We start from the raw sequence: 19,076 nt of genomic DNA on the forward strand, positions 1-19,076 counted from the left end.
ACTTCAAACAACCAAAACATTAATCCGTTAAACCACTTATCACTGAATTTCTGCTAATTCCTTTTTTTGCATTATTTGAACTGTGGCATACAAGGGAGCTAACTGTTACTTGCTCATGTTAAGTGAATGGCAGTAAAACATTTGAGTTGACAGCAGTGACCAGGAATTCAGAATAAATAAGTTAATAAAAACTTATTGATCACAGTTGAGGAATAATAAAGCATATCTTAACTTTAAACAACGTCATGTAATTAAATTAATAATACCTCAAACCACCAAATTAATAAATTCTGGGACCAGCAAAAACAGCGAGCTAAGTTTTTGCTGTTTCTGACTGTTCCTTTGGGCTCAGAGCTAAGCAAACTGGCAGAGACAACTTTATTGTTTTGACATCTTGCTGTGAGAATGTTTGATGCCGATACCATGGCGATAGCATTCAGCTTCTGCTGCTGAAACTAATAGTTAGTGAGACAGCCAACCGTTTTACTCTTCCCAATTTTCTTTCTCAAAGGCACACCACAATTAGTCCGCTAACATTAAATTTTAATCCCTGGAACTCTTTCCTTCTTTGTATTTGTTCAATTCAATCTTAACAATGAAAAGACACATTAAAAAGATCAACTCACTTTATTAATCAGTAATTTGAAATGAGGACATCTGTGCTACCAATTCACTTCCCCCACATGCATTAATTCTCTTCTAGCATCTTAGGGTCAAAAGGTCAGAAGGAGCACCAATGCAAGATGGGAGTGGGAACGAAAACAGAAATAGGAGTCAGCTCAGGTCAAGTTTCTTCCAGCAGCTCAGAAATATCGTCAGTATTTCAGTGCTGGGGAGAAGAGAAAATGGCTCGAATAATTGATTTAAAACATAAACTCTTAAACTTAAACATTAATTAACTGCATTGGAAATGACTATTCACAAAACAAATTTTAAAAATCTTCAGGTTTATATCAATGAAGAATTAATACTTGGTCAATATTTGTTCATGTCAAGTTAGATACGCAAGTGAATTTGATTCAATGGTAAAGGCACATGAAAGTGAAGTGAATGGTTAGATAACCCGAGTTGAAGTAGCTTTGTCATTTTCTGTTTTGTAACTCCAGGGAATCCGACAATATTATTGCCCTGGATTTTGCTGAGATTCGACTCGCATACACAACCACCCCACACTTACGTTGCACAAACTTGCTGGCTCTTACCAATGAGGCCCTGCAAAGTGCCAGGGGAATCAAATCACAAAACTGCTCTATTTTCCCCCCAATGTTTCTGAGTGCCCATGCACCAAAGTCCCAAACTTGCTGGTATTTAACCATTAGTTTCAGTTCTGAGAGAAGAATGTATTACTGTCCCTAATTTAGAGCTTCCTGAATTGTGCAAGTCTCATATTACTGCAGGTAACATGGTGTTCGGTAACTCCTCCTCTGAGGCAATGTACCACCGTCTGCCACAGGTCCGAATAAAAAGAGGATATTCGTTGCATTTCTGCTATGGCACTGTCTAAACAGAGTTACAGTGCCCATAATGTTTGGGACTAAGACCCATCATTTATTTATTTGCCTCCGTATTCCACAATTTGAGATTTGTAATAGAAAAAAATCACATGTGGTTAAAGTGCACATAGTCAGGTTTTAATAAAGGCAATCTTTATACATTTTGGTTTCACCATGTAGAAATTACAGCAGTGCTTATAAATAGTCCCCTCATTTCAGGGCACCATAATGTTTGGGACACAGCAATGTCATGTGAATGAAAGTAGTTATGTTTAGTATTTGTTGCATATCCTTTGCATGTAATGACTGCTTGAAGTCGGCGATTCATGGACATCACCAGTTACTGGGTGTCTTCTCTGCCAGGCCTGTATTGCAGGCATCTTTAGCTTATGCTTGTTTTGGGGGCTAGTCCCCTTCAGTTTTCTATTCAGCATACAAAAGGCACTAGACAAAGTGGGATCCGTTGGGTCCCTGTCACATGGGAAGCCTGTTCCCAAAAACGCAACCCGTACCAACGCAATATTGCACCACTCGCACATAGCCCCCAACTACGCAGGCACGGCTCATTTCCCCTCATCCCCCAGCACTCCTCCCCCTCCCTCTTTCTTTCCCCTCTCGTACTCCCCTCCCCCAATCCCCTCCCACCCTCTCCTTTACCCTACCCTCAGTCAATCCCTCCCTCTGTCCCTTCATCCATAAAAAGCATCTGCAGTTCCTTCCTCCACAGGTCAATCATCTCTCGTTTCCCTTATCCCTAACCAGTCTGAAGAAGGGTATTGACCCGAAACGTCACCCATTCCTTCTCACAAGAGATGCTGCCTGGCCCGCTTCTGAGTTACTCCAGCTTTTTGTATCTATCTTCGGTTTAAATCAGCATCTGCAGTTCCTTCTTGCACAAAGTCTGCAGGAACTGCATTCTCGAATGAGGGTCTGAAAGGTTATTGCAAATAGATGAATAATACAAAGTTGGGGTACATTTTAACAGCTAAAAATGTTTTTTTGTTACTGCAAGCTAAAACCACTAAAGGCTGTTTGTTAGATTGCTTAACAGAGTTCTTGTTAAATGTAATGACCTCCTGCAGTGTGACTAACTGCCCTTAAAGAGACAGTGGTGTCTGATTACAGTGGGATCGCTTTATCCGCTATAAACAAAATCCATTATAAAGTAGTCTGTAAAAACGAGGGTAGACAGTAGTACAAGTTAAACCTAAACATTGTACAGTGGACAGATGGTTCCTGCTTACGCGGGATTCTTCAAAGGAACCAGGTACCAACCTTCCTCTGGAGACACCTAGGCATTTTATCAGAAGCAGTTTTATTTCCATTCTCTTCTGCGTGGTTCATTTCCATTCTCCTCTCCTTCTTCTGTACACACTCGAACTTCCTGAAGCTGCCTACCATCCAGACCATTTTGTTGCCTGGAGATAACAGGGGTAGCCAGCAGAGATTCCACTACACAAGAATCTTCCCCTTTCCCAAAGTAGTCTTCAGAAGAAGGGTGTTGAATGCGCAATAAACATTTATTTAGTTTCAAAGACTCCCAAGGCCACCCGTTGCCTCTGCTGCCTGCAATAATCCATGTTCCATTTTTATTTGAAGTGTGAGGGTCATAGAGTCATAGCGTGATACAGTGTGGAAACAGGCCCTTCGGCCCAACTTACCCACACCAGCCAACAATGTCCCAGCTACACTAGTCCCACTTGCCTGCGCTTGGTCCATATCCCTCCAAACCTGTCCTATCCATGTACCTGTCTAACTGTTTCTTAAACGATGGGGTAGTCCAAGCCTCAACTACCTCCTCTGGCAGCTTGTTCCATACACCCACCACCCTTTGTGTGAAAAAGTTACCCTTCGGATTTCTATTCAATCTTTTCCCCCTCACCTTGAACCTGTCCTCTGGATTCCCCTACTCTGGGCAAGAGAGTCTGTGCATCTACCCGATCTATTCCTCTCATGATTAAACAGTAACGGGCCTAGCACCAAACCCTGAAGCACACCACTAGTCACAGGCCTCCAGTCCGAGAAGCAACCTTCCACCATCACCATCTGCTTCCTTCCATGGAGCCAGTTTGCTATCCATTCAGCTATCTTTCCTTGGATCCCATGCGATCTAACCTTCCAGAGCAGTCTACCATGTGGAACCTTGTCGAATGCCTTAAAGAAGTCTATGTACACAACATCTACAGCTCTGCCCTCATCGACCTTTTTGGTCACGTCTTCAAAAAAATCAATCAGATTTGTGAAACACGACGTCCCACATACAAAACCCACATACTGTCCCTAGTCAGCCCTTGCCCATCCAAATGCTTGTATAATCTATCCCTCAGAATACTCTCTAGTAACTTTCCAAATACAGATTAAGCTCACCGGCTTATAGTTCCCAGCATTTTCACTTCTTGAAAAGAGGCACAATATTTGCCACCCTATGCAATATGTATTTTTACAATACTGCACACAATAATGTGACAAAGGAGGTCAAATTTCAAATTATTTCAAATAAGTTGTCAAGCACTTTATTGGGTTCATGAGTAACATTGTATCGACAAAAAATAAGAAAAGAGAGCATATTGATGGCAAGTTTCCGAAAATAGCATCAGAATACACAAATACATTTTGTGTAACGGTTGTCGCGCGGTGTACACCAGTGACCTGGTTGGCACAGTGAGTTGGCGCACGGATTTCCTATTCCTTTCTATGTTTTTGAATTTCATATTGCATTTCGTTGTCTCTGTACTGTACACTGACAATGACAATTAAAATTGAATCTGAATCTGAATACCACATGGAACAATAAAATTGCAAACACTATTTTCAATTTATTCACCTGATCATGTAGTAGAACACTGCATCCATCTGAGTGGACAACTCAACGCACTGTACACATCATACACACAAAAGTACGTTGCGGTGGACACTCAAAGGTTTGGTGTCCCAGAAAAAGAACGTTACATTATAAGCGAAAACCAAACATTTTCGGCAATGTGATCTAAATCGAGGGGTAACGTTTTCACACAAAGTCGTGCGTATGCTCCCCGTTGTTCTAGGTGGAGCAGCACAGTATGGAGAGCAGTGGCAATGGTGTCGTCTGTTGATCTGTTTGCTCTGTACGCATATTGGTGTCGATCCAGGGTTGATGGGAGAGCGGCCTTGATGTACTTAAGGACCAATCTCTCCAGGCACTTCGTAATTATTGGTGTTAGTGCAACCAGCCTGTAGTCATTGAGGCAGATTATGGCTGTCTGCTTCGGAACGGGCACTATTTCCGATGTTTTTAGGCATGTGGGGACCATGCATTGTGCCAGGGATTGATTGAAAATGTTTGTAAATACAGTCAACTCAACAGTACAATCTCTGAGAACCCGTCCTGGGACTCCGTACAGACCGGTTAACATTCCGGAGTGTGTGTGTGTGACATCAGCAGTCCGTATGATGAGTGTCTGGGTGTTGGAGCTCGATTAGTGGGCATGACCGTCTCTCTCCTCTCATGGCAGCCAAAGAAGTGGTTGAGCTGTTCTGCCAGAGAGGCACTGTTGCTGGTGGATGAGTGGGCATTGTTCTTGTAGTTGATGATGTGCCGTATACCTTGCCATACGCGACGGGAGTCTGAGTTGTTGAAGGACTCTCGATCCTTCGCTTATAGACTGCTTTGGCGTTCCTGATGCCCCTCTTCAGCTCGGACTTGGCCGCACTATACAGCTCTGTGTTGCCGGCCCGAAAAGCCATATTGAGGGCTTTAAAAAGGAGTCGGACGCCTTTGGTCATCCATGGTTTGTTGTTGGGAGGAATACGGATGCGTTTGGTGTTAGTGACATTGCCTACACAGCTTTTTATATAAAAAGGTACAGTGAAGATGTAGGTGTCAAAGTCCTCGTCCTCAAACAAGTCCCAGTCGGTTCGGTTAAAGCAGTCCTATAATTGCCCAGAAGCTCCCTCGGGCCACACTTGAATGTCCATAGCAGCTGGTTTGACCGTATTGATGAGTGGTCTATATACTGGAGTTAAAAATAGGGGGATGTGGTCAGATTGGCCCAGATGGGGGAGAGGTGATGCTTTGTACCCATGTTTGATGTTGCTATAAACTTGATCCAGTATGTTTCTGCCTCTTGTGGTTTTGCGAGGATGTAACTAGTAGAGTGGATAAGGGAGAACCAGTGGATGTGTTATATCTGGACTTTCAGAAGGCTTTCAACAAGGTCCCACATAAGATATTAGTATACAAACTTAAAGCACACGGTATTGGGGGTTCAGTATTGATGCGGATAGAGAACTGGATAGCAAACAGGAAGCAAAGAGTAGAGTAAACAGGTCCTTTTCAGAATGGCAAGGAGTGATTAGTGGGGTACCGCAAGGCTCAGTTCTGGGACCCCAGCTATTTACAATATATATTAATGATTTGCACGAGGGAATTGAATGCAACATCTCCAAGTTTGAGGATTACACAAAGCTGGGGGGGCAGTGTTAGCTGTGAGGAGGATGCTAGGAGGCTGCAAGGTGACTTGGATAGGCTGGGTGAGTGGGCAAATGCATGGCAGATGCAGTATAATGTGGATAAATGTGAGGTTATCCACTTTGGTGGCAAAAACAGAAAGTAGACTATTATCTAAATGGTGGCCGATTAGGAAAAAGGGAGATGCAACGAGACCTGGGTGTCATGGTACACCAGTCATTGAAAGTAGGCATGCAGGTGCAGCAGGCAGTGAAAAATGCGAATGGTATGTTAGCATTCATAGCAAAAGGATTTGAGTATAGGAGCAGGGAGGTTCTACTGCAGTTGTACAGGGTCTTGGTGAGACCACACCTGGAGTATTGTGCACAGTTTTGGTCTCCTAATCTGAGGAAAGACATTCTAGCCTTAGCGGGAGTACAGAGAAGGTTCACCAGACTGATTCCTGGGATGTCAGGACTTTCATATGTGGAAAGACTGGATTGACTCGGCTTGTACTCGCTAGAATTTAGAAGATTGAAGGGGGATCTTATAGAAACTTACAAAATTCTTAGGGGGTTGGACAGGCTAGATGCAGGAAGATTGTTCCCGATGGTGGGGAAGTCCAGGACAAGGGGTCACAGTTTAAGGATAAAGGGGAAATCCTTTAGGACCGAGATGAGAAAAACATTTTTCACACAGAGAGTGGTGAGTCTCCGGAATTCTCTGCCACAGAAGGCAGTTGAGGCCAGTTCATTGGCTATATTTAAGAGGGATCCCTTGTGGCTAAAGGGATCAGGGGGTATGGAGAGAAGGCAGGTACAGGATACTGAGTTGGATGATCAGCCATGATCATATTGAATGGCGGTGCAGGCTCGAAGGGCCGAATGGCCTACTCCTGCACCTATATTCTATGTTTCTATGTTGATATATTAAATATTTTTTATATATTAAATTGGAAAATAAGAAAAAATAATTAACTCGCCCAAAGATTGCTACTACCATAGGATACCTCGTTGGGTTTTTGAAAAGCATTGGAGGTTTGGAGCCTCCGTGGGATAACTTACGGACGTACGACCCCGAAAACGGTCACAATGGACACCAAGCACAACGATCGTTACGGGATCTTTGCTTGGCGGAATACCAGACATGTTACTGTATTTAGCCTTCGGGCTCCTCCTCCTTTTCCCTTTCTTGTCCCCGCCCACCCCCGCCCCCGATCAGTCTGAAGAAGGGTTCGGCCCGAAACGTTGCCTATTTCCTTCGCTCCATAGATGCTGCTGCACCCGCTGAGTTTCCCCAGCTTTTTTGTGTAACCTTCGATTCTCCAGCATCTGCAGTTCCCTCTTAAAAACTTACTGTATTTTTCTCCTGGTATTGATAAAGATATTTCCCTAGATCATTATCAAAACGTATGAGGGCCCATATGAAGTTTATTTATGAATTAAATATTCATGACTAAATGTGGCAGAGTTTTGTATGTCACATTTTTGCTGACCAAAATGGTGATAAAACGATGAAATTTTGTCTGTTATGAGAAAGGTTTTTGATTTTCAGTCTTGGAAGTTATTTAATTTATATCAGTTATTTGTAATTAGTTTCACATGATGGGTAGATTTTTGTTAAGAACAGTGTATTGGTGTAAAAAACTGAATAATAATCTTGTTCCTCAAAATCTCTCCAGTATTGTAAAAAAACAAATATGCAATTCTCCACTAACCGAAAGGGAAGCCCCACATTTTCTGAGCTGGTCGTCAGTCCAATATCCTGTCTGCTGTAAAACGTAGATCACATAGATTGAGGAACTTTATTGCTGGAAATCTCCGAAGCTAACTTAAGTTGCTACCAACAGAACCATGCAAGAGACGGAAGGGTTCAATTTGATCATGCCTCACTCCTCTGGATACATTCATATCTGGAGGCACAAGGAAAGGAGCAAGCTCTCTGTAAGCACTGCAATCCAGAAGGATTACTGCACTAAAACAATCCCCTCCACTTCCTGAGGTGTCATTTTTATAAAAGACGCTGCAGAATATTAAGTCAAAAGCAAATTACTAGATCTCAGTGGGACAGGCAGCTTCTGTGACCGGATACAGTCAGATGAGATTTCAGGTTGGGACCCCCATTCAGTCTCTGAACCCACCCGAAACATCATCTGTCCGTTTCCTTCTGCCAAGTACCAGGATAAACAAGTATCAAACCTCAACATTAAAAACCTGGTAACACACAGCAAAAAAAATATTCCTGAATACCAAGAAGAATATGTCTTAATCTTCTAGCCTGCTTCATTATATGAACATGAAATGGCAGAAAAAGAGGGCATTGCTGTCCAGGATACTTTTATGTAATGTAGACAGTGAATATCTACATTTTCTCTCTGACCCCTAAATGCATAACTCGTAGCTACTTAACTCATGTTAGAAGGTATACAATGATGCACTTGTGTTGGAACACATCAGAGTGGCATGATCATCCTGAAACAAAAGCAGCTTTGTCGTTCCTGAAGCTACCAGCTCTTCAGCAGTAGCAAGCTGTCAGCCAATACTCCTACTTCAAGTCACCAAAAGCAGAGAATGAATTTTCTGTGCCCCAAATGCATTACTTTATCTGCTGGGAGGTCATTCTGGAAATTCCTAATTCCAAATTGAGCAATGTGTCTTTAAATTAACAATGGGTTTTCCAGTAAATGGAAAGGAGAACAAAGTCAGAGTGTGACTCGTGTGCAATCCTTATGCCCCAGTCCCACTTAGGAAACCTGAATGAAAACCTCTGGTGACCTTGTGCCCCACCCAAGGTTTCCTTGAGGTTCCTGGAGGTTTTGGTCACTCTCCCTAATGGTCGAAAGTGGTTTCCGCGTAGTCGAGGCTTCTTCTATGTTCCTGCAATTATTTCAATAAAATCAAAACCAGCCTCGACTAAAAATAGGTTTCCGTTTGGTCGAAGCCAGTGGAGTGGGGTCGCTGTTTACTAACAGGCAGTCAAAGGCAATCTCCTTCGCTGACCAGCCATTTTGATTGGCTCATTGTAATTTTCAGCAAAGATCCTTTAGGATCTTTGGTTTTCAGGACCTAGAAAATCCACCGGAAGGTAAAATGCCTGCTAACTTTATTAAACTTCTTAAAACTGTCTCCACTCCTTCTCCCCCCCCCCCCCCCCCTTCTCTCCCTTCTCTCTTCTCTCCCCCTTCTCCCCTCCCTCTCTCCCCTTCTCTCCTTCCTCCCTCCCTCTCTCTAAAGGACTTACCGTGCTCTCTGGCAGCCGTTTACCTTCCTCTTCATCGCCAGACCTCCTCCCGCTGTCCCTGCTCTCTAAAGGACTTACCGTGCTCTGTGGCAGCCGTTTACCTTCCTCTTCATCGTGCAGACAGTGCTCCTCCGCTGTCCCTGGCCCTCACCTTCACGATGTGTGTTTGTGTGTGTGTGTGTGTGTGTGTGTGTGTGCGCGCGCGCGCGGTCGGTAGCAAAGATCCTGTAGGATCTTTGGTCAGTAGATGCAGCTCACGCTTCGGTCGAGGCTTTCCAGGTGAGTGACCAAAACCTCTGGCGACTCATGGAAACCATGGGTGGGGCCCAAGGTCACCAGAGGTTACCGTTCAGGTTTCCTAAGTGGGACAGGGGCATAACTACGGTGGTTCCATCATCTTGCTACCTTTGCAACGATTATGTTTCATGCAATGTTGCAATCTGTTATAATTTATACTGAGAGCACTAGAAAACACCAGGCATTGCATTTATTCAATTACAGACAGGATTACCCTGGTTACGAACAGGATTCCATTCCTGAGAACTGTTTGTGGCACAAACTTTTCGTAAGTGGAAGTGAACAAAAACAGTGGGTGGGATAGTATCACAGAAACAGCCATGCCGGGAAAGCGGGCAGTGTGGCCACCAGTCGGCCTCAGCTTCTCAGTGTGTGTGCGAGCGGGTCTGCTCAGCACTCCCAACTCAACTCGGTTCACCCCAGCCCCTGAATGTTGCTACTGCTGGGAGGAGGCGAGAATAGGTTGGCGGGAATGCCCCACTCCCATGGGGAAGATGCATGCAGCCTCGCAGCACCCAGCAAATCCATCCCATCCCTCTTGCGGGCCTTTCAAACGCTTGCCGGTATTTGCATGGTTCCCAAAGGTTGGGTGTTTATAATCTAGGGAGGTGTTAGATCTGAAGAAGGGTTCCAACCCGAAACGTCACACATCCATTTTCTCCAGAGACGCTGCCTGACAAGCACTTTGTGCCTATCTTTGAGGAATTGGATAATGTCGCCAGCGTTTCAATACTTCCAAACAACACTTTCTCCTCAATATGCATCAACACGGGTCCACCTCAAGGCTATGAACTCAGTTCCCCGTTCTAGACTGTGTAGCCAGACACAGCTCCAACACAATCTTTAAATTCACTGACAACACCAATGTTATTGGATGAACAATGACTGACAATGAGACAGAATACAGGAGGAAGATTGATAATCTGATTATTCTCACAGGAACGGACCTCCCCACCTCTGAAGGATCTATAGCAGTTGCTGCCTCAGAAAAATCAAAGGACAACACCATCTTGGTTATGCTCTTATTTCACCACCATCATAGAGAAGATACAAGAGCCTGAAGACCGTAACCGCCAAGCTCAAGAATAGCTTCTTTCCAACAGCTACACAGCATTAACCTCTGCAACTATGATCTTCCTTGGACTGTGTCTCTGGGTGCACAGCAGACTTCGACATTTGCACTAAAATGGTTAGCTGGCAGGACGCTAATTTATTTATTTGATTTTTTTATTATAAATTATCTGTGTGATATTGCATTTATGAATTATGAATTATGAAATATTGCATTAAGCTGCATCGAGTAAGAATTTCATTCGTAGACACAAAATGCTGAAGTAACTCAATGGGACAGGCAGCATCTCTGGAGAAGGAATGGGTGACGTTTCGGGTCGAGGCTCTTTCTTCAGACTGATGTCAGGGGAGTGGGCAGTAGAGAGATAAAAAGTAGTCGGCGACAATAAGACTGGTTGGAGAATTGGGAAGGGGGAGGGGGAGGGGATGGAGAGAGAGAGGTGGCCATGGAGCAGTTTCTTTTCACTTTAATCAATGTGGGGCTGACAATCTAGAAAGACCTGGAAGTGTACTTTATTTCTTTAATTGACAGAAACTCAGGCAAGTACAATTCCTGCTAGTCAATCCACAATGCTTATCTCAAGATGTCAAAACAAAAAAATTAAAAGCTCTTAATCTCAACTGCAGAGCCCTGTTTTTAGTACATAATAACTAAAACAGAGATATTGTGCCTTGTGTAATGAAGACGTCAAAGTGTTTCACAGGAACTTAGAAACAGAACAGAAAATAGGTGGAGTAGGCCATTCGGCCCTTTGAGCTAGCACCGCCATTCAAGATGCTCATGGCTGGCTGATCATCCAAAATCAGTACCACATTGAAATGATGAAATGATTCAATTTATTGTCATTGTCAGTGTACAGTCCAACGAAATCAGTAGCCAAAGGGAGACACAGGGCGTTCTGTCTTTTTGGGTGAAGTGTCCCCAAGGACACATATGCACTCCAAGCGGGATTTCCTTAGCCAGCCGAACTCTTAGCCCAGCTACATGTCCTGTCGCCCATTCTGTCTTTTTCCACATATCCCATGATTTCCTTAGCCTTAAGAGCTACATATAAATCTAACTCTCTCTTGAAAACATCCAGTGAATTGGCCTTCACCTCTTTCTGCGGCAGAGAATTCCACAGATTCAAAACTCTCTGGGTAAAAATGTTTTTCCTCGTCTCAGTCCTAAATGGCCTAACCCTTATTCTTAAATTTGGTTCTGGACTCTCCCAACATCGGGAACATTTTTCCTGCATCTACCCTGTCCAATCCTCTAAGAATTTTATATGTATCTATAAGATCCCTTCTCATCCTTCTAAATTCCAGTGAATACAAGCCCAGTCAACCATTCTTTCATCATATGTCAGTTCCGCCATCCCGGGAATTAACCTGCTGAACTTACGCTACACTCCCTCAAAAGCAATAATGGGTTTCCTCAAATTAGGAGACCAAAATCGCACACAATACTCCAGGTACAGTACCAGGGCGCTGTACAACTGCGGTAGGACCTCCTTGCTCCTAAACTCAAATCCTCTCGCAATGTAGGCCAACATGCCATTGGCTTTCTTCACTGCCTGCCGTACCTGCATGCTTACTTTCAGTGACTGCTGTACAAGGACATCCAGGTCTCGTTGCACCTCCCCTTCTAATCTGACACCATTCAGATAATAATCTGCCTCCTGTTCTTGCCACGAAAGTGGATAACCTCACATTTATCCACATTATACTGCATCTGCCATGCTTCTCCCCACTCACCCAACCTATGCAAATCACCCTGCAGCCTCATAGCATCCTCCTCGCAGCTCACACAGCCACCCAACTTTGTGTAATCAGCAAACTTGGAGATGTGACATTTAATTCCTTCGTCTAAATCGTTAATATATATTGTAAATAACTGGGGTCCCAGCACCGAGTCTTGCGACACCCCACTAGTCACTGCCTGCCATTCTGAAAATGACCCGTTAATTCCTACTCTTTGCTTCCTGTCTGCCAACCAATTATCTATCCATGTCAATACCCTTCCCCAATACCATGTGCTCTAATTTTGCACACTAATCTTTTGTGTGGGACCTTTGTCAAAGGCTTTTTGAAAGTCCAAATACACCACATACATTAGCTCTCCCTTATCCATTCTACCCGTTACATCCTCAAAAAATTTCAAAAGATTAGTCAAGCACGATTTCCCCTTCATAAATCCATGCTGACTTTGACCGATGCAGTCACTGCATTCCAAATGCGCTGCTATAACATATTTTATAATCAACTCCAGCATCTTCCCCAGTACTAGTAGGGCTAACTGGTCTATAATTCCTAATTTCTCTCTCTCCCTCCTTTCTTAAAATGTGGAGTTACATTAGCTACCCTCCAGTCCACAGAAGGTGATCCAGAGTCGAGAGAACATTGGAAAATGATCACCAATGCATCCACAATTTCTAGGACCACCTCCTTGGGTGCTCTGGGATGCAGACCATCAGGCCCTGGGAATTTACCTACCTTCAGTCACAACAGTTTACCTAACACCATATTATGACTAATGTGGATTCCCTTCAGTTCCTCCCTCCCACTAGATCCTCGGTCACCTAGTATTTCCAGGAGATTGCTTGTGTCTTCTTTAGTGAAGACAGAACCAAAGTGCTGGTTTAACTGTTCTGCCATGTCCTTGCTTCCCATTATAAATTCACCTGTCTCTGACTGGAAGTCTTCACTAATCTTTTCCTTTTTACATACCTATAGAAACTTTTACAGTCAGTTTTTATATTCCCCGCAAGCTTTCTGTCATTTTTTTCCCCCCCTCTTTGTCCTCCTCAGTTGAGTTTGTAAGTTTCTCCCAATCCTCTGGTTTGCCGCTTCTTCTGGCCAATTTATATGCCTCTTCCTTGGCATTAACACTATCCTTGACTTTCCTCGTCAGCCACGGTTGAGCCGCTTTCCCAGTTTTATTTTTTCGCCAGACAGAGATGAACAATTGCTGGAGTTCATCCATGCGGTCTTTAAATCTTCACCATTGCATCTCCACTGTCAACCCTTTACGTATAATTTGCTGGTCTATCCTAGCCAATTCCCATCTCACTCCTTCAAAGTCTCCTTTATTCAAGTTCTGGATCCTAGTCTCTGAATGAACCATGTCACTCTCCATCCTAATGCAGAATTCCACCATATTATGGTCACGACAAAATCACTAACTAATCTTTCCTCATTACACAATACCCTGTCTAGGATGGCCTGCCCTCTAGTCGGTTCCTCTACATATTGGTTTAAAAACCCATCCCGTATGCATTCCAGGAAATTCTCCTCCTCAGCGCTGTTACCAATTTGGTTGGCCCAATCTATATGTAGATTAAAGTTACCCATGATAACCGCTGTACCTTTGCTACACGCTTCCCTAATTTCCTGCTTGAATAATGAATACATTTTATTAGCCAAGTATGTATACATACAAGGAATTTGCCTTGGTGCTTTGCTTGCAAGTAACAACACGATATACAGTAAACAATTAAAAATAAAACATTATAATTTAAACAAGCGCTTTCTGCTCTTGGCTATATCGCAATTCTACCCATACCGAATCTACAGAATTCAAGCTAATGTCTCTCCTTGCTATTGCATTAATCTCCTCTTTAACCAGCAATGCCACCCCACCTCCTCTTCCTTTCTGTCTATCCTTCATGAATATCGAATACCCCTGCATGTTTAGCTTTTAGCTCCCAGCCTTGGTCACCCTGAACACATGTCTCCATAATTCCAACTATATCATATCCCTTGACTACTAACTGCGCATTCAATTCATCCACCTTCTTTCGAATGCACAAAGCTTTCAGATTAGTTTTTTTTTAATCTCCCTTCTACCTTTTGCTTCTGTCCTCCTTTTATATCCCTCTGTCTCCTTGCATTGGCTCCCATCCCCCTGCCCTGCTAGTTTAAACGTAACCTACACTCTCTTTCCCATTAGTTACACGGATACGCGTCCACGTTGTTGACTCCACCCTCCCACTTTTTAGTTTAACCCCATCCGTGAAAAATAAATTGGCACCGGCACGGATCTGGAATGTTCCCACCCTTCAAACTTTAAATGTAATGGTTGCCTTTGTAAAGGGATTTTTTTTAAATGTCCAAGAATTGCTATCCAATCAGATCAGATACTATACATAAATACAATCGTCAAAGTCAGTGCAATAGGTAGAGCAAAATAAAAACAAAATTCAAGCTTCTGTACTTTTAGCCCGACGGGTGCAGGAAGAAGAAGGAATGACCAGGGTGGGACAGGTCTGAAGAAGGGTTTTGGCCCAAAGCGTTGCCTATTTCCTTCACTCCATAGATGCTGCTGCACCCGTTAAGTTTCTCCAGCATTTTGTGTACCTATTAATTCATTAGTTGGTTTTCTGAGGCAAAATACAAAATACAAAATTCTTAAGGGGTTGGACAGGCTAGATGCAGGAAGATTGTTCCCGATGTTGGGGAAGTCCAGAACAAGGGGTCATAGTTTAAGGATAAGGGGGAAATCTTTTAGGACCGAGATGAGGAAAACTTTTTTCACACAGAGAGTGGTGAATCTCTGGAATTCTCTGCCGCAGAAGGTAGTTGAGGCCAGTTCATTGGCTATATTTAAGAGAGAGTTAGATGTGGCGCTTGTGGCTAAAGGGATCAGGGGGTATGGAGAGAAGGCAGGAACAGGATACTGAGTTGGATGATCAGCCATGATCATATTGAATGGCGGTGCAGGCTCGAAGGGCCGAATGGCCTACTCCTGCACCTATTTTCTATGTTTCTATGTTTCTATCACGGGGTGCAGATGGAGTCAATGGTGGGGAGTAATTTGTGTAATGGACTGGGCGACATCTACAACTCTCTACAATTCCTTGTAGTCTTGGGCAGAGATGTTCCCAAACTAAGTTGTAATGCAACCCAACAATATGCTTTCTATGGTGCTTCTGTCAGTTTGCGAGAAATAGAGGCTTTGATGTGCCTTCTTGGCTGACGAATCAATGGTTAGTCCACAACAGATTGTTGGTAATATTACGCTAAGGAACTTGAAACTCTCAACCATTTTCACTTTGGCACCATTGAACCTGATAGGGCCATGTATTCCACCAGGCTTCCTGGTCAATAACTAGCTCCTTTATCTTTCTGACATTGAGGAAGAGGTTGTTGTTCTGACATCATGTTACTCAGTTCCCTATCTCCTTAACTATTTATTTATTTACTTGTCAACTAATTCACTCATAAATCACTTTGGCAAGAAAACTATAACTGGAGAATAAAATACAATATAAAAGGAGGCCTGTAACTGAATCATTGCCTATCTATTCCCCCCAACAGATGCTGCCTGACCAGCAGAGTTACGCCAACACTTGCGTTTTGCTAAAAACTCGAGCATCTGCAGTTCCTTGTGTCTTGTAACTGTAACCTAGTTCCATTTATCAATCCGGTTCCGTAACCTTTGATATCCTTCTTCGTTAAAAGTCTATTGATGGCGAACCTGAAATTCACCTCCTGTTATTAGGGAAGTGAGTTTCAGATTTCAGCTTCTCCGCCGCGTGAAAGCGTGCTTCCTGATTTCGTTCCCTGAAAGCTGAGCTGCAACATTATGTCCACCTGTCCTGGATTTTCCACTCCAGCAAAATCATTTGTCAGCATCCACCCAATTGAACTATTTTTTATTATTTTCACATCTCAGCTAGATCACATTCACATCACCAAAACCAAAAAGAATATGGACCAAGTTTTATTCTTTTGAATCTCTGACCTCACTTAAGAGAATAAACACTTGACATTCCCCAAGGATCAAAGATGAGTTGAGGTTCTGAAAGCTGGCAGCACCGCAGTTGGACTCTAACCAAGGCACTGTGCAACTCAACTCTCAACATCGGTTCTAAATGCTAGCCTTTCACCCTCAAGTCAAAATGCACCTTTCGGAATACTGTGAAACAGCGTTTAGTGATGTGCATATTGAACTGAATGCCCTTTAGTCTTCCCCACAGTATACGTTGTCACCATCTAGAAAATATCTTGATTACTTTTTCTCCGAGTCAAAGTGATCGTTCAGCTTTCTACAGTGGAATTATTTGTGCTTGATTCCATCTATTTTATTAAGTTACATTAATAATAGTGGGTCAGAACTGCAGAGTTCATACCTCTACATATTAGTAAAAATGAATTATATGATCCCATGTAACATGAGTTGTTACTGGCGTCACTAATCTCTCTTGAAAATAATACAACACAACTTGCCGGATCTTGGTATTTAACCTATTGCTTTCCTTATCACATTTACCTAAAACAAATAAACTAATTGTGCCTATCGTGAGACATGTGGTGTTGTTCATGAACCTGAATTGTAAAATACTGTGTCGTATGGAGTTTACCTGCAGGAGTATCTGGATTTCCGGATGCCGGCTGCGCGAATTCTTTGGCGCTTGAATCCACTGGAGATCCGGCTCCAGAGCCGAGGCATGCGGTGGGAATGCAGAAACTAATCCAGATCAGAGACAGCAACACACTTCGGCTCCAATCCATTCTCCTCTTCACCACCGACAAACGCCCCGATACCTAGAAAAAACTAAAATGCAAATAAAAGGCCCTCAGTATCAAAACATGAAACTCTCCGGGGAGAATAAATTATGTCCGGCGAGCATATTATGTTTGCAACATTGGAGCGTGAAACTGCAAACACCACGTAAGTAACCACTGGAATGGAACGTGGCTGTGCCGTGTGTCGATTACTCGAATGTCACCCGGAGCGTTTCCTAGTTCCACCACAAAATGATCAAGCTCCGGTCGTGTACCCCGGCTTCCCGTCGGCAAAATTACATGCAACCGAGGAAATAAGAAAACATTTCCATTCAACGTACGCAATTGAAGAAAAAATATCCCCTCCAGTTTATTCAGTCGATCGGTCAGATTTATTGAAGATCCGGTCGGCATATAAGGAAAGCTTCAACAAAACTGATATATTGTAAAAAGCCTTCTTCTGAAGGAAAAATAAAAATACGCTCCTCACCTTAATAAAGCCTCGTCTGTGGCTTGGTCTCTAGTTTTCGTTGGCTATTTTATTCTCTCGAAAACTTTAAATACAAGTCTTCATCCGCAAAAGTTAGTCGTCAATGTAACTGAAAGGCATCGATTCACAGAGCAAAAAAAGACCCAAAATTTCCTGCCGCTGTCGTGTACCTCCCTCCCCGGCAGGGATCTGAAGTCGCAGTCAGTAGCTCAGTTGGAAAGCTGCAGGAAACGGCTCACACCCTCTCAGCTGGACGCTGCAAACCCCCACACAGCATCTCTGCAAACAGCGTCTCGTCGCCTTCGCCTTCAGAAGAAACATCTGACAAGTAAGTTTCTTCTCCCTCCCATCTCCGGCTTCGTTACTTTTCATATCCGATTTCTTTGAGTTGAAGTGTTGGCGGGGGAGGAAGTCACTATGCAAATAATATGACATCACCGTCGTCCGAGTGCAGCTGCGTGGCGCAGAACTGTTTGAACACTTTTTTTTTAATTTTGCTAAAATATAACCTTTTCGTTACAACTCAGTTCTTTATTTTAAATAAAGAATCTGAGACAATTAATGTGCTCGTTTCACTTCCCCCCCCGCCCGGTCCAAGATTATTTTAATTATGCACCGTGACGTGTGAGTGAGTGCTTCAGCAAAGTTTATTGCACTTCTGCTGCGCTCCGACACCTGCTTTGTGCGGTTCCGGGAGGAGCTTGCAGACAGACATACGCCTTGCCCAGCCCGTTGTGCCTGAGCGCCCAGCTCAGCCCAGAGCGCGTGTCACTCTCTCCCCAGGTCGACCCGGGTGCTCCGGAGTGGACCCTCTGCAAAGGCGGCGGGTGGGTGGGCGTATCGTAGCCCTTGCACCGGCTCCGCTATTTCTGCCGCTGATCATTAAAGATCGAGGTTTGTCGTAACATGGCAGCATTTCACCGGCGTTGCTGGAGTCGTTAAATGATCCACTTGCAGGACGAGTTTGTCTTGTTCCAAACGCTCGGCCCGGTTACTGAAGGTTAGCACTGCATCCTGCTGGCGGCTCGTGACTTTTGTAACCATAGCTGCCTTTCCGTATGAAGTAGGTAAAACATGGCTCGGGTTTCGACCCGAAACGTCACCCATTCCATCTCTTCAGAGATGCTGAGTTATTTGTGTGTGCAAATTTGCTTTCTGTTTGTAGTTGAGTGATTGGTAATGCCCTGGACCAAGCCAAGCAACAACATTAAAACGGAGGTACACAAAAATGCTGGAAAAACTCAGCGGGTGCAGCAGCATCTATGGAGCTAAGGAAATAGGCAACGTTTCGGGCCGAAACCCTTCTTCAGATTGATGGGGGGCGGGGAGAAGAAAGGAAAAAGGAGGAGGAGGAGCCCGAGGGCTGAGGGAGGGGAGGAGACAGCCCGAGGGCTGAGGAAGGGGAGGAGACAGCAAGGGCTAACATCAAGTGTGTAGGAAGGAACTGCAGATGCTGGTTTAGACTGAAGGTAGACACACAAAGCTGGAGCAACTGTGCGGGTCAGGCAGCATCTCTGGAGAAAGACAATAGGTGACATTTTGGGACGAGACCTTTCTTCAGACTCCCGTC

General features: G+C 43.8%; 1 protein-coding gene across 2 annotated transcripts in view; it reads right to left on the reverse strand.

The window, feature by feature from the left end:
• The window catches only part of stim2b (stromal interaction molecule 2b), a 147,870-nt gene extending 129,875 nt beyond the window's left edge, over window positions 1-17,995 (reverse strand). Inside the window, exons 1-2 of one of the 2 annotated variants that reach the window (XM_055637893.1) lie at window positions 17,507-17,995; window positions 16,872-17,055 (exon numbers count right to left, since the gene is read on the reverse strand). In XM_055637893.1, coding sequence (XP_055493868.1) covers window positions 16,872-17,022 — 151 coding nt within the window. In that variant the 5' untranslated portion in view covers window positions 17,023-17,055; window positions 17,507-17,995. Of the gene's footprint in view, window positions 1-16,871; window positions 17,066-17,506 lie in introns of both variants that reach the window. The other variant, XM_055637883.1, reaches the window with a different exon arrangement.
• Between the last annotated feature and the right edge of the window lie 1,081 nt (window positions 17,996-19,076).

This window comes from Leucoraja erinacea, chromosome 1, assembly GCF_028641065.1.
Source record: "Leucoraja erinacea ecotype New England chromosome 1, Leri_hhj_1, whole genome shotgun sequence".
Taxonomy (NCBI): domain Eukaryota; kingdom Metazoa; phylum Chordata; class Chondrichthyes; order Rajiformes; family Rajidae; genus Leucoraja; species Leucoraja erinaceus.